A 17,196-nucleotide genomic window follows, 5' to 3' on the forward strand; every position below is an offset into this window, starting at 1 on the left:
GGGGTGGGATAGGGAGGGTGGGAGGCAGACGCAAGAGGGAGGGGATATGGGGATCTGTGTATATGTATAGCTGATTTATTTTGTTATACAGCAGAAGCTAACGCACCATTGTAGAGCAATTATACTCCAATAAAGATGTTGAAAAAAAAAAATCATGAACTAGTAGATTTTTAAAAGACAATACTTACTACTGAATCCAAAAGAATATTTTCTGGTTTCAAGTCTCTATCGAATTAAAAGGAAAGAAAAGGAAAACTGAATATGAACTGAAATAAAATAATAAAAAGACATTTTAGAGGTGAAATTTAAAAAATTTACCTGTACACTATTTTGATGGAGTGCAAATAACCCAATGCACTGGCAATTTCAGCAGCATAAAACCTAGCTCTGTGTTCAGGAAAGGACCGTTCTCTTTGTAAGTGAAAAAACAGCTGTAAAATTGAAAAAAAAAATGAATATTAAGATCATTCACACATAAAGTGAAACAAATATATTCTAAAAATACAAAAACAGGATTTATTTTTGTTACTTTGAACGTGAGATAACAATGCACCAAAGCACAGAACCGTGACTCCCCCTTGCCTATGTCTCCCCTCCACCTAGCAATCACGCTCTCTTCAACCACAAATCTTTCCCTATCCGTGCTTACTGCTAGCTCATCTCCCATGTACCCCTCAATCCTCAGTGTGGCAGTATCCTCACACCACTCCAGGCAACCTCCCTGGAAAAGATTATTAATGGAGACCAATGATTTTGATACTGCCATGTAATTATCTTGCTGGGCCTTTTTTGACTGTTCTTTCATTTGAAAAAACCAAACACTATTTAGCGATCGTAAACTAGTGGCTGGAAGATCAAATCTAACCCACAGATATAATTTGTTTGAACCAAAGAATGTTTTCAGAAAAATCTAAAATAATTGGTAACATTTAAAAACTGGGAATTTTTTTTTTTGTTAAAATTCATAGTTTTGGTTTCTTCTGGGGGAAAAAAAAAGGGTGGGGGGAGCTTTGCACCATTAAGCCTAAATTCAATATGGTAGCAACTGGCTGGAGCTCATTGGCAGCTGGACTCTCCAGTTCATTTCTTACACTTCCTAATTCTTAATGTATTTCTCACAACCTGTCCTCTAGTCATCAGGTTACCTGCCTAGGCAAAGTTTGCTCTAGGTCCTTACTCTAAGTCTTTGGGCTTCTAAAACAACAATCTCTCACTGGGGGCTTTCTTCTACCTTGGACAGTTCCATCTCCGCTCCTTTCTGGGCCCTTATGCTGCAGGGATTGACAAATTGTCTGTCCTAGGTTTCTCCACTGTTATTCTTTCTCTGGATACCCTCCCAGGCAACTTAATCCATTCCAATGATTTTAACCACCACCTCTATGTTGATGTCGCTCGTGTGGAGAGCCCTCCGCTTGGAGCTTCTACTGCAAAAATCTGCTGCCTGCTGCTCCTTCTTGAATATTTAACAAGCCAACAAATTCAATCTGTCTAACCCAGAGCCCCTGGTCTTCTCTTACAGAATTACTGCCACTGCTGTATTGTCTCATTTAATGATATCACTTTCTACCCAGCCCTCTAAGCCATGGGAGGCAGCAAGGTAAAGTGGAAATAGATTTTCAAACTGAAAAGCTAGCTAATCAGCCTTGGGTTCAAATCCTAGTTCTCCTCTTTTTGTGTGTAATTCATTTAACTTCTTTGATTTTCAAAGACTGTCCCCAATTTTTTCTTAGCCTCTTTTGAAAGGTGATGGTGAAGATCAGTTACAATAGATCCTGACAGAGTAGATAAATGGGGCTGACCTATGATTCACCTCTACTGCTCCTTTACCCTTAGTCCCTATATCCAAACAATGAATAAATTCTTCTGTTTTTATCTCTTATTTATTTATGGGATATTCCCCCCTTTTAACCATTACCACTGCTTTTATTAGCTGCAGCTTACTTTATTGTAATACTTTATTTATTGACCTTCTGATCACATCTGTCTAATACACTACTACTGATGAAAATTACCCCAAATGAAAATCTGATCATTCACTAATAACAGCTAACAACCACTGCTTACTAAATCAAAGGTACTATGCTAAAGACTATATGCTTGTACTATTCAATCCACCCACCTACTTTGAAGTAGGAATTAATGAGGAAGCTGAGACTCAGAAAGGCTTGTTTACATGCCCAGTATCATAAAACTTATTTGTTTATACTCTACCTGACTCCAAAACAGATCTGAAGTAGTATACAAAAATAAATATCACATGTCAAGGTTAAAGTGCAAATATGAACATTGGGGGGCAAATAACAGTAATAACAAGAAACACATAATGAAATCACACTCCTCTTGCCTCTGTCCTTTCTCATCTTTATTGCTCTTCTACCTGTTGCCCCACTCAACCCTGGACCTTAACATTCTCTTTTTTCCCCCCATTATCTTAGTCAACTCTATCTTTTAGAAGACAAGCCTACTTCTTTCCACCTTTGCCATCCAGTTTAGGAGTAGTCACTGTGTAATAAGGGCTCAGAAGCAAAGTCCTAAAACAGCATTAACAAACCACAGACAAGTAGGAAACGTGCAGCCAGTTATCCCACCTGCAGTTAGATTTCTGCACGACATTTCAAAGACATAGATGGTACTTAAGAATGGGCTTTGCAGTTGGGATGTCCAGGTTAAATCCGGGGCCTGACAAGTACTAGAGCATGGTGACACTGAGAAAGTTACTTAACCTCTCTGAGCCTTAATTTCCTTACCTATAAAATGAGTATAAGAGTGTTTATCTCAAAGAGTTGTGATGATAAACTGATATAACACATGGAAAGTAATTACAAAGTGCCAGGCCCTCAATAAATTCTTGTTATATATTAGCACTCACCACATACAAATAAAACAACACCTTCAAGGTGGGAACGATGTGGAGTCATCCACATTCCTGAATCAGGGTGCATGGGGGATTCATAATCCCGCTTCTGAGGAGTCTTACGGCATATTTGTCATAGATGTAAGAGGTTGAATAATGATTCTTTTTATGACCGTCCCCAAAATGGTCTAGGTATGTCTGATCTTTCAGGTTTGCAGAATAGAAATTGGTCTTCTGTGTAGTTCCTTTATTCTACAGATAAGTGTACTATAGTAAGGTTGAAATAACACTTCTCTTCTCTCTTTGCTCTGGGATTAAGGGATGGAAGATCCTTTTGTAAAGATATGTTAACATTTACCAGTTAAAATAATTTTTAGAGACATTTACAGGTCAGAGATCAAACAAATTAGAAAAGTATGAGGATTAAGAAGCAGAGGAACAGGGGGTGGTCAGCTGCCTCGATCCTGGAATCAGACTGAGCTCAATTCCTGGCTCCATACTTACTAACCCACATGGCTTGATCAAGTTACTTAGCTTCTCTGTACCTCAGTTTCTTTATCTTATGCAACACAACTGTTGTGAAGATAAAATAATATGTATAAAGAGCCACATAAGGCACATAAGGATGCTCAATACATGTTAACTACTACTGGAATTATTATCTTAACAGCAGCATTTCCCAAAATGTATTTAAATATCCCTCTGATTCAGAGTTTTGGGGAATATTATTAACAGACTTGGTTCAAACAAAAAACGGGACTGTGTGGTAAAAAAAATTTTTTTTAAATAAATCCAGGCTTTCAGGCATAATTTCTTAAAGTCTTTAACATGCTGAAACATTGTAAATACCACGAAGCACGCTGTTAATCACCAAGGGGATATAACAGGAAACATTTTCCAAACTGGCTTCACCACAGAACCCTTTATTACAGGATCATCTCATCTTATTAATAGTTTGCACATTTTGGAAAATGACAGGCTAGAGTAATATTTATATGCAACTACTGAAACGGTAATTACCAAAAATTACAAATCAAGTTTCATTCTAATGTTTCAGTATATATTCCTGCTATATAGCTCAGTGACAAAACCACCCATGAAGTCTGTAGCTTCGTATCAAGGTTCTTTTATGAACCTTCCCACCTACACCATAAGCTGCTTAGGAAAAGAGCATTATGTCTCACTTCTCCACATCCTGCATTGTGCTGAGTAGCCAGTGCTTTAAATACTGCTGCTACTCAACAGATAGCTGTTTATGCTGGGCTTTGCCTCCAAAACCGATAAGAGAATCCTGAACTCTATTTTTTTCCTAAACATTATCAATACTAGAAAACTAATTATAAAACTCACCTCCCCTCCATTAATAAAATCCAGAACAAAATAAAGCTTTTCAGTTGTTTGGAAAGAATAATGTAATCCAACCAAAAATGGATGTTTCACATTTTTCAAGAGCACATTACGTTCAGCCATAATGTGTTTTTGCTGTTAAAAAAAAAAAAAAAAAAAAAGGTAAAAAATCAGCTTGTATTATACACCAGAAAACAATTAGGAGAAACAAAGCTATTTTATTTTACCTCTTTTCTGTTGAGAACTATCTTTTTCTGTAACACTTTGACAGCATAAAATTTTCCATCCAGTTTCCGTTTTGCAAGAAGAACCTGTTATGGTTAAAGATTGTACCTACTATTAGAAATTTCAATGTTTTGACAGGAACAATTCACTTATCAATAAGTCAATACTTAAATTTAAAAAAAATAAAAGTCCACAAAGGACCTAAATAATGTGGTGTTTTTATTTTGAAAATTGAAAATTACTGAACTTATTTCTCCAATTCCACTTTTCCTTAGATATTTTTTTTTTTTTTTTCGGTACGCGGGCCTCTCACCGCCGTGGCCTCTCCCATTGAGGAGCACAGGCTCCGGACGCGCAGGCTCAGCGGCCATGGCTCACGGGCCCAGCCGCTCCGCGGCATGTGGGATCCTCCCGGACCGGAGCACGAACCCGTGTCCCCTGCATCGGCAGGCGGACGCGCAACCACTGCGCCACCAGGGAGGCCCCTTCCTTAGATATTTTAATAAAACCAAACAATGTTGATGATTTAAATGGCCAGGCATCATTTCTTTGTCACTTAATGTGCTAATGTTTGAGGTTTTTTCTAAATTTAAGTGTCAAAATCTATACTGCTTGAGAACTGTGTGTGTGTGTGCGTGTGTGTGTGTGTGCGTGTGCCAGTTCTGAGTCCTGAAGAGAGTCTTTAGAAAATACTGAGGCTATAAATTTCATGTCTACATAAAAAAAGGAGAGGAAAATGGTTTCTAGGTGATCAAAATGCATTTTTGTTTTAACATTTGGGTTTCTCTTACAGGTTTCAAATTTGGAAGCACTCAGAGCAAGAAGCACCATGTATAGCTGAGATTCTATAATGGGCTGGGGTGCATGCAGACACTTCATGGATTTGAAGAAACTTAGAAGATCTTGCCCCAGAAAAAAAGGCAGACATACTCAAAGGTTTATAAACAAATTTTAAGGGATTCAAGACACCCTACAAGTTGTGTAACTATTAGATGATATATTCTAAAACTTTTTGAGATAATCTGCCACTAGTGACAATGCTGGGCATTACTTTTGAGTACATCTGTGGTCTTCCTCGCTAAAACCTGTAACCACACAGTCTAATCATTAGAAAAACACCAGGCAAATTCCAAAAGAGGTACACAATATACCTAACCAGTGCTTCTCAAAACCATCAAGACCCTCAAAAACAAGCAAAGTCTGAGAAACTGTCATAGCCAAGAGGAGCCTAAGGAGACATGACAACTAAATGTAATGTGGTGTCCTGAATGGGACAAAAAAAAGGACATTAGATAAAAACCAAGGAAATGTGCATAAATGATGGGCTTTAGTTCATAATAATGGATCAATATTGGCTCACTGACTGGAACAAATGTACCATACTAACATAAGATGTTATTAAATAGAGCAAACTGATGGTTTGGAAATTCTCTGAACTTTCTCTTAACTCGATTTTTTTTTTCTTTTGTAAATCTAAATCGGTTCTAAAAAAGCCTATCAATTAAAATGTTTGTTATTCATAAAAAGGAGTCAAAACATCTTCAGGGTGAAAACGTCCTGAGTTCAATTGCTGGCATCTTTCTCATTTCTCAGGCTTTTGTTCTTTACAATATTTGACTCTGTTGAATGTTCCTTCCTTCTTACATTTTTTCTTTTCTCGACAGCTCCCCACCCCCCTGAACTTCACTTCTCTACTTTAATTGGTTCATCTTCAAGTATATTCTAAGAAAATAATTCAAAGAATGTGGCCATTAGGAGGTACACTGAAGGGTAGACATTTTTTCAGCAGATTGGTAGATTTGGAAAATAGGTGGTTAAGAAACAGATGGGCAAATGGAAAGTGGAACCAAGACCACCCTTTGTAGCAAAGCTTAGAATAAATATGAGATTTCCATTATTTATTTTACTTTATCTTGTATATTTTTCTATTTTTCAAATACATTGTGAAGCTGTATTTCTACTTGCTTTTCCTTCTTTTCTGTATTCTGCTTTTCTTTGTTTTATTGTACTTTGTTGGTTTCCAACCATTTCCAACCATTAAATCTTCCAACCAAAGATTTAAAATTTTTATTAAACATAACACGTATATAGAAAAACTCATAAACATTACAGCTCGATAAATTATTACAAAATGGACACATTATGTAACCACTTCCAGGTTAAAAAAGAAACCAAAAACAAACACTGTCAGTAGCCTGAAGCCTCCAATTTGCCCTATTCCAGAAACTATCCATCCCTGTTCTTCTTCAAAGGTAACCACTATTTCCATTTGCAATAACACAGGTTAGGTTTTGCCTGTTTTTGAATTTTATGTAATTAGAATCACATAGACAAAGTGGTCTCTGCCTGACTTCTTTCACTCTAAATCATGTAATGTGCGTTCACGTTGTGGCATGCAGCACAGTCTTCATATTTTCATCACTGTGCAGAGTACTGCATTCCACAGACATACCACACACAATTTATCCACTCTCTCACTGACACTTAGATTATGAACAATGATGCTTACGAACATTCTGGCACACGCCTTTCCTAGCGCATATGTGCTTGAATTACTGGTGGCTACATAGCTTGGAGGAGAACCAATGTGTCACAGGTAATGCATATATTCAGCTTCAATATTTAACACCAGTGTTCACAGCATAAAAGATGAAACACAGGAACAAATCAAATTAAAGATGTGTCAAAATTCTACACAGAATGGTATAAAACATTATTGAGAAAAGTTAAAGATGAATTAAATTAACAAAGGGATATGCCATGGGCACGGATTGGAAGACTTAATACTGTTAAGATGACAATTCTCCCCAAACTGATCTACAGATTCAATGCGATCCCAATCAAAATGCAATAGAATCTTATGGAACTTGACATACTAATTCTAAAATTTAATATTGATATGCAAAGAGCTAAGAACAGTCTCTTGAAGAGGAACAAGGAAGGTAAGACTTGTTCTGCTGGATATCAAGCTACATTTTCAAGACAATGTGGTACTCGTGCAAGGATACACAAATAGATTAATGAAACAAAATATAAAATCTAGAAACAGAAATATAAAACAAAATCTAGAAACAGATCCACGCATATAGACACTGGATATATGATGAAGTTTACCATGCAGAGCAGTAGGGAAAGAACAGCCTTTTCAATAAACTGCGTGGGATCAGTTGAACATCCATAGGGAAAAAAATGAACTGCGACCCTACACCTCGCATTATAAGCAAGAACCAATTTCTAGTAGACTCTAGATCTAACCATGAAGTTCCCAAAAGATTAATGCTTTTTGTTTTTAACAACAGACTATCTCTAACATTCCAACAGACCGTGAGCATTTTGAGAGCAAGATCTATTTCGAACTTTCTATTGCTTATATTAGCACAATGCCCAGCATGTAGCAGGTGGCAAATATATATTTGCTGAATTAATGAACACACATGGGTGTAATTTTATGGTCGCAGTTTCTGGTCTCTAGGGAACTCAGAAAAAAAAAAACTACATCTAGATACCGAAAGCTATGAATACAGCACACTATAATTAAACACGTACATATTTATTTTTACTACAGATTGAAGTATAATGCAAAAAAGAACTTAAATATATTTGATGATTCTGACAACTCCATCTATGATGCTTCTGCCCTTAGGGATTCTTCTTGCTTGGTATGGTCACACTGTCAAGCTACGTGCTTCATCTGACATTCACTGCATGAAGAGAGACAGGGTCCTCAAACCTCCCTTTGCTTCTCCAACTGCTATTTACACAGCTGCTCACTGTTGTCTTTCCAGCCTCAACTTAAATAGCACTTCTTCAAAGAAGCCATCTTTGACCAATTCATCTAAATAGGGATTTTCCTCCCACTGACTATTTTCCTGTCTCTTGACTCCATTCTTCATTTCCTTCATAGCTCCATTGCTACATGTAATTATTTACTTGACTGCATATTTTTAATTGACTACTTCCCCCACTAGGTTGTAAGCATCACAAAGGTATTAACCATGTTATTTTTGTTCAGTACTATCTAACTAGGCCCCAGAACAGTGCTTGCCACATTGGAGCTCAACAAAATACTTGTTCAACAAATAAATTTTGGGTTAGAATTTGAGTAAATGCTTAGTATCCTGAATTATTCTGTCAGTACTTTGAAGGTAGAGAAAGCATCTTAATTCCATAGCTTGCATACCAACAAGCCCCATGGTCTTGAATATATAAAGCATACATTCCTTAAGTACTTACTTACTAAATGAAAAAAAACACTCTTACCTTGCCAAAGCTGCCTTTTCCAATAACTTTTAAGAAATCAAAGTCTGTTGGTTTAGCACTGAAATAAATGAACAATGACAAGAATTAGCCTTCTAGAAATGGAAAGATGTTAACGTTTCAACATTTTTAGCACCTCACTCTTTAATAGGTAAATCTTGGGTATACTTCAGCATGATAACTCCAGCTTTCACAGTGGTAGTATCTCATCTTTAATATAAAATAGGTAATAATGAACAGTAATAATACTACTTTCTGATTAGATAAGACATTTTATAATTTTATTTAAGCCTTGTTAAGTTTGGCTTAAGAAGGACTTCAATAATAGTCTCTTTGCGAGAAAAAGATCTTTCTATCTATCTATCTATCTATCTATCTATCATCTCTCTATCGTTTTGAACTCAGGGTAGCAAACCATTTTTATTAACCATAAACCTCACCAATGCTCTTAATGAGGAAACTGAGTAACTATATAAATTAGTGATACATTGCAAGGACTAAGTAGTCTGGTAATTATTCTGAAAAGGAAGTTACTAGCTGGAATACCTAGTAAAATCACTAAGAAAATTTTCTGATGGAGAAAAAAGTCATCACAGTGTTTTTGCATACATATCACTTGTATGTTAAAGATAAAAAAACTCTCTACTTATTCTCATAGATGGTAATGTAGAAAAGCCAGGAGTCCAGAAGGCAGAAGATTATTTATTTTCACCTCAGGTAAAAACAGCATTGGCTGTATATAGGCAAAAGCACGTGGCTACAGAAAGATGAACTTAAGCAGCCAGAAGAGCTGTTTTCTTTAATGTGGTATGAATTCCTAAGTTGTACTAGGGAGAGTGAAATGACTCCATTTAGATTTTAAATGTCCTTCAATTCATTATTGAAAGAAATAGTCAATTCAAACATAAGAGTAACACCAGGTCTGGGTTAAATAATAACAGGTCAAGATTAGGGAGATAAATACTTAACTAAGCTTAGATGTTTTTCTTCTTCAAGAACCTGCTCTTTGGACTAGTTATTTTGTTCTTCAATGATATGCTGAAATACTGAAATAAGTTTTTGAACGAACGTAATAGTGAAAAAACATGCAAATCCCTCCAACAGTAAACACGCCAACCGAGGCCAGACCCAAGGCCCCACTGTTAACTGTTGGTGATGAACCCTAATTGAAAGCAAAATTCCATTTTGTGCTGCCTGACAAGCTCAATGCAATGATGATAGAAAAGATGCTCAAAACCAAATTTCCTCTTCCAGTTACCATCCCGTTTCTTTGCTGTCCTTTGCAGCAAATCCATCAAGTAAGCTGTCTAAACTCACTGCCTATACCTCCTGTCCCCTCCTATATTTCTCTCCTGAACCCTTTCAGGTCAGTCTTCTACCCACCGCACCACTGAAACTGCTCACAGAGGTCACCAATGACTTATCAGTGGTCCATTCTCAATCTTCTTCTTACCTGCCCCATCAGCAACATCAACAGTTATTTACTCCCTTTCTTCACCTGCTTTTGTGACACCACATTCCTGGTTTTCCTACCTTACTAATTATTCTTTCTTAGTCTCCTTTACCATTTCTCCTGTCTATACTCATTCTCTAAGTGGACCAAAAGGGTAAGGGGGAAGCACAGTGTCCTGTGATAAAAGATAGAATACTTTAGAATTAATCCAATAAGCCTGTAAGGATAATTACAAGGATAGCCACACTACATTCCTCTTCCAGCCCACAGCAATTACCACTCATCTGTCAGGGCACTCCTCAAACTGAGCCAAGAAGTAGCCTTGGACTCCTTCCTTGTATTCCAGTGAATTGCTGGAGTTGACACTTAAGATGAAGTCTACATTTGTCACTCCTGGTGTTCCTCAAAATGTTTCCCCTCTGCTCAAGTAAATACGGGACACTATGGGAGAAACTGGATAAAGAAAATTTAATAGCCTTTCATATGCTAATTTCCATCAAGACTCCTCTGGAACAAGCTGGCTAACAACTAGGGTTGTAGTTGTGACACTGAGCACCAAGAGAAAATCAATTTGGCCTCCATGGATGCTTTTGCCAGAGTACTTCCCAGGTACCTCCCAGGACTTATGGTCCCCTGGGAAATATGGTCTACTGATCTTATACACACACACACCAGGAAAGTAACAGTGGCAAAATAGCCGAACCCAAACAACAATCTGTGGATTAAAAACTCCTCAGAGCTCTACTAAAACAAGGAGAAGCTAGAGCAGTAAATTAGGCAAGCATACGACAGTACTATATTCACTGTAACTATAGTTCTATTTCACAGGCTTCCAGTTAAACTGGTATAATTATGTACATCTGCACATTTGCAAAAAATCTTCTTCAAATCCAGTGAGATTGTTTGAAACAAATTAAACCTACTGAGGATTTCCAGATGGTCCCAGGTTAATGTTCTGTGAGGTAGAGTGTAGCTGTTGGGATGGAAAAAAAAAAAAAAAATTTAACATTCTTACTGGAGTGTCAGAAGTTATCAGTTAATGGATATTTTTGAAATAAAATACACATAACCGTACCACAGATATTTGCCATGTTAAAGAAACCTAAAGCCCTAATGCTTAATAAATGTACAGACTTTTGGAAAGATACACAATCAATATAAACATAATCATTTTAATGATAAATTTCAAGAGCAGTTGTAAGGAAAAAGGTAAGGCAGAAATCAAGGTCAAAGTTGGCAAATGAATGAAGTAAACTGGGGAAAGCTCTTTGGAAGAGCTGGGCATTGAAACCACAATTGAAGAGGAATCATTTTTTACATTTAAAAAACTTGGTTAAAAAGAGCTTTTGTTTTTAAATTTTCAAATATTTTTAATAAGCTATTATTAAAGATAGGAAATGAAAGTATGATGATGATTAAGACTGCAAATGCTGGATTAAAGTTTTAATTTGAGAGGAAGTAAACTTATTTCTAAAGCAAATACATAAAACCAGGAGTGCTCTTCTTCCTAATTCCACCATTGTGATGGTATCAAATTTTTAGATAGGCTTTTCTCTTTACAACAGTTAACAAAGTAAATTTAATCCCTGTTATTAACGTAGAAGCAAATCTTTACTCACCTAGTACACCATAAAGCTCTTTAACTAATTAAAATTCTAGCTCACTAATAATCAATTAGAAATTTAACTCCAAATCCCAAGATTAATCTAGTGATCCTTCTACAGTGAGCACTTCTCACAAAAGCCAAGTGTAAGTGAATTCTTCTGCACATAAATTCACTATGAAATTCTTTATACATTCAGAGAATTAAATCAGAGATGTCTCAAATATGTACACTTTTACTAGAGCTCTATATAATTATACTTCATATAAGCTATAGATATGAAGTAAGCTTTTAAAAACATCTCTTTAAGTTCATCAGAATCAACAAATTTTATCTAAGCAATTTCTTATTAGAGACACATGTCATATATATTCCCACTTAAATTCATTTGTAACTTATAGACAATCTCCAGAACACAAGTTATTTTTTTTAATAAAGGGCAAAAGATCTAAAGTATATTTCGTATGAAGTAACAACGTTGGCACCAACTTTTAGTGACAAATCAAATGTATTTCTTACTGACACCTTTACATGAAAAATCTTCATGTAATAAAATTTTAATCCACAGAAGAAATAAAAGGAACCATAACAGTCTAGCTCAAGACAAAAAAATATATATAAACACTCCAGTTCATTAGATGAGATTTGTCCTGTTGTAGCATAATTTTAACATGAAGTAATCTCCCCCTGCTCCCCAGTTTTTCTGAGATATTATATAACTGACATACAGAACTGTATAAGTTTAAGATGTATAGCATAATGATTTGACTTATATATATCATGATTGTTTAAATATTATAGTATTCTATACAATCTGATAATGTAATCAAACTAAGTTATAATTTCCATACACTTATTCTTTTAATGAATGTGCAGAGAACTATCATTTTTCCATTCGATGAACTTTTCTGTAAGATGAAGAAAGTGAAGTAAATAAGTGTGGATTAAACAATAACAAGGATAACCTGTCCCCTGAATTACATTAATATGTAGTAAGATTTTATTACTTGGCAACGGTTTTTCTAATGGAGCACATTTCTGAAATAATAATGAAAATTTCTGGGGTATATAATTAGATAACTTTTTACTCTATCTATTATTTTTAAAGATTACATCTAATCACTAAACTGAAGTTGAGGTATATTTCTTAACAGAATGAACACTAATCAAGAGAATAAGTTTCTTGACTTCTCTTGGCCTCTGTGTTTTTCTCTATAAATAAGAAGGTCCAGATGCCTTCCAAGATATTTTCCAGCTATTAAATTCATTTGATTATCCACTCAGAAGTCCTTAATAAATAGTTACAACTGGGGTGGGGGGAGTGAAGGAATTGGATGAAAGCAGTCAAACGGTACAAACTTCCAGTTATAAGAAAATAAGTACTAGGGATGTAATGTACAAAATGATAGATATAATTAACACTGTGTATGTTATATATGAAAGTTGTTAAGAGAATAAATCCTAAGAGTTCTCATCACAGGAAAAACATTTTTTTCTATTTCTTTAATTTTGTATCTATATGAGATGATATCAATAGATAGTCACTAAACTTACTGTGGTGATTATTGCATGATGTATGTAAGTCAGATCATAATGCTGTACACCCTAAACTTATGCCAGTGATGTGTGTCAATTATACCTCATTAAAACTGGAAGAAAAAATAAATAAAAATAAAACTGATGCATTTCCTAGAAATTTTAATTTAAAAAATAATAAAAATAAATAAATAGTTATAACTGTAAGATGACTCTTGCTTTTTTTCGAAAAGGTTTTTTTTAATCAGTATTTTAAAACAGGAAAAGATCCTAGTCTAAGTTCCAGATTTTATGGATGAAACGAGAAACAAAATTTAGATCGAAAGTCAACAGTGGGAGAACAGGAGCTAAAACCCAGGGATTTCTCTTCGTCTGGTTCTTTCTTCAAAAACCGTTCTCCTACAGCAAGGCAAGACATTCTTTACATGATCTAAACCTACATACTCTACGTGATTAACAAACGAAACATGGAAAATCACGGTTACGTAAATTTTACTCTTTAAAATCTTTTTTGAATAGTATTAAGATGTTTTTAAAAATCCATAACCTTACCAACAGACGATTTACAAATATTTATAGTACTTTCATATAGTCTTTGCATAACTTCAAAAAACTGTGATCACACTGTGTAAGTCTGCATAAAAAGTTTTAAACCCTGATTTCATTTAATGGTATGTCAAAACTTTAAATATTATTATCTTTAGAAATATTTTTTAAATGTACACTATATAGGGACAACCACTGTTTGATGGCTATTCAAACTGATTCTAACTTTTCATTATAAATCATACTAAAATGAACATCTTTGTTCTTTTCTGTGAAGGGTTATTTCATTTGCATCAACTCCTAAGTGACATGAATTACTTTCATGTTTGATACATGTTGCCAAATTGCTTTCCAAAAGAGTTGCATAAATTTTAACACCAGTAACGCCCAAGGATGCCCATTTTACCTTACCCTTATTAGTCCTGGCGTATTTTATTTACTTTACATTTTTGTTAATTTGGCAGATTAAAAAACCTCGCATTTAAAACTTTCATTTGCTACTGGCATCAAGGTCGAACATTTTCCCATATATCTGTTTACTAAGAGTATTTCTTCATGTCCCTTTTCATCTACTGGGGTCCTAAATATCATTCTTTTCAAAAATCCATATGTATGAGCTTTATTTACATAGACATTATTCCTTCTTATACTTTGTTACATGTTTTCCCAGCTTGTGGTTTCTCTTTTGACTGACTGCACAGATATAAAATTAAAATATCCTTTTACATTGTCCTAAGAGCAACCATGTCACAGATGTAAGAGTTAAATCTGTTCTCTTAACTGAGAATCCTCTTAGAGCATCAGAGAAAGAAAATTACTACTTTCCAGGAGTCACATCTATTTTTCAAATAAAGATTTTTAGCTGTGGGACAGTAATGTTTCAACTCATGACATTACCTTTTAAATCACAAAAACAGAACCATGACAAAATTAAGAGACATTATAAAGACAAAAACGTACATCTCTGATTTTCATGTATATATTTAACAATAGTATAAATCAATTTAAAATTATAAAGGTATTATCATATTTATATAACACTTGTAATTATACTTTTAATTGCTACATAATAATCCTGAGTTAAGTTATTGTAATTTACCTTTCTAACATAACTTTCTAAAGTAAATGTTGAAAATATCTTCATAAGAAGGCACAAGCTTATGATATTTACCACAATTAAAAAAACAAGAATATCCTATTCTTTACTCCTTTCAGAAAACATATTGATTATGTACATATAACTACAGCAATAAAAGTCAGTTGATACCAACCAGCACATGTATATTGATTGCTCTACATCTCAAAACCTGACAATGCAGAGGAACAGGTCTGTAATATTCTGGTTGAAAAGGCCCTTCCTGCTGGCCAAAATTCAAAACAACAGTTGCAATGGTGATAATCATGATGAAGATATATGATGATCAAAAAGTAAGATGTAAAGCGAAGAAAGCAGAACACAAAACTTTATTGTATAATTAAAGTTAGGTAATTTTAAAAATTTCCACATATTAGAGAAGATTAGAAAGAAAATCACTAAAATGTTAAAAATTACGAGGTCTGGTTGCTGATAATATGGGTAATACTTCTAAATTATTTTCAAATTTTTCTTTAATTAACATGTATTACTTTTTATTATAAAAAGTACTCATTTTATCAATTTTATAAGAAATAGTGATAAGTAAGAGGTATACACATTTGTTTTTATGTACTCTACAGAGTAGAAAATCTACAATGGATGAAATTACTTTGTTTTAAGTAAATGTGGTCCTAAAGTTGCCAATAATTTCATCTCTGGGGGATAGTATTTTTTTCTGCTAAAAAATACAATTCCTCTTACTACCTTCTGAGTACTTCTTTCATCCTCATCTTCAGATGGATCTGACTGATGTTTTGGACTGTCCATTTGAAGGAATGCTCTGACATCTGGACTAAAAACAAAAATTAACTTTATTATGACTTTGCATTTCTACAGCTTTTCTCCCTTTTAACATGAAAATAAAAGTAACTATAGCAGCATTTACAGTAAGAAAGTCAAACAAAATCCATTAATAATCATTATTATAAAAGGAATAAGCAAATTAATTTTTAAAATAGAGAATCCAATAAACAAATGGGCAAAGGTATCAACAGTTGGTTCACAGAACAGAAAACCCAAATGGTAAGGAAATTTATGAAGATGGCTAACTTCACTAAAAATCACAAAAAAACAAATTAAAACAACAATGAAAAAATTACTTTATGTCCACTAGCCAGCAAAATTTAGAAAGACACATAATACCAAAAGTTGGTAGGGATACAGGGAAAGGAACACCCACCCTCATGTATTGCTGGTGAGAATGTAAAATGAGGCAACTTTTCTGAAAAGCAATTTGGCAATATTTGGTTAAACTGAGTATGCATTTTCCCTGAGGCCAGAAATTTCAGTTCTAAGAATAAACCACACACACAAAAAAATTATGTACAGGTTCAGTGAAAGACATGTAACTAGGATACTCATTGCAATATTCTCTATAGCTCTGAATCAGAAGCAAAACAGCCATCTACCACTAGGGAAATGAGTAAGCAAGCTATGGTAACTGCCTGCAGAGAACAGCAGTCAGCGATCAGAAACAAGGAACCACAGCACAGCACCATTTACGTGTATATATTAAACACTCACAGACACAAAGCAACAGTCGATAAATAGATAACCAAAGACACATAACAAACATGTTAAAGTGGGCATCACCAGTGGGGATGAAGAAATGGGTATGAAGAGGAAAAAAATGGACTAAAATAAAAGAGGGGCCTTGCATGGACTAATGATAATCCTGAGGAATGATTAAATCTCTGTATCTGTGGTACCTCCTCCCAAATTGTTCTTTTTTTTTCTTTTTTAAAAGTTGAGATATGTTAATCCCAAAATCCTAATTTATCCTTCCCCTGCCCCCTGCCCTGCTGCTATCCCCTTTGGTAACCATAAGTTTGTTTTCTATGTCTGTGAGCTTATTTCTATTTTCCAAATAATTTTATTTGTATCATTTTTTTTTACATTCCGCATATAAATTATATCATATGATATTTGTCTTTCTCAGTCTGATTTACTTCACTTAATATGATAATGTCTAGGTCCATCCATGTTGCTGCAAGTGGCATTATTTCATTCTTTTTTATGGACGAGTAATATTCTATTATATATACATCACATCTTCTTTATCCATTCGTCTGTCCATGGACATTTAGGTTGCTTCCATGTCTTGGTTATTGTAAATAGTGCCGCTAAGAACACTGGGGCGCATGTATCTTTTCGAATTAGAGTTTTCTCCAGATATATGCCCATGAGTGGGACTGCAATATCATATGGTAGCTCTATTTTTTTTTTTTTTTTTTTTTTTT

The 17,196-nt window shown here is 34.7% G+C and overlaps 1 protein-coding gene across 8 annotated transcripts in view; it reads right to left on the reverse strand.

The window, feature by feature from the left end:
- Positions 1–17,196, reverse strand: part of SGK3 (serum/glucocorticoid regulated kinase family member 3) — a 120,044-nt gene that overhangs the window by 15,472 nt on the left and 87,376 nt on the right. For 7 of the 8 annotated variants that reach the window (XM_024126997.3, XM_007130856.4, XM_007130858.4 and 4 more), the window contains 7 exons: positions 15,662–15,749; positions 11,060–11,109; positions 8,687–8,744; positions 4,429–4,512; positions 4,205–4,336; positions 319–431; positions 189–225 (listed from right to left, as the gene is read on the reverse strand). In XM_024126997.3, coding sequence (XP_023982765.1) covers positions 189–225; positions 319–431; positions 4,205–4,336; positions 4,429–4,512; positions 8,687–8,744; positions 11,060–11,109; positions 15,662–15,749 — 562 coding nt within the window. The remainder of the gene's footprint in view (positions 1–188; positions 226–318; positions 432–4,204; positions 4,337–4,428; positions 4,513–8,686; positions 8,745–11,059; positions 11,110–15,661; positions 15,750–17,196) is intronic. The other variant, XM_024127000.3, reaches the window with a different exon arrangement.

This window comes from Physeter macrocephalus, chromosome 15 (assembly GCF_002837175.3).
Source record: "Physeter macrocephalus isolate SW-GA chromosome 15, ASM283717v5, whole genome shotgun sequence".
Classification (NCBI taxonomy): domain Eukaryota; kingdom Metazoa; phylum Chordata; class Mammalia; order Artiodactyla; family Physeteridae; genus Physeter; species Physeter macrocephalus.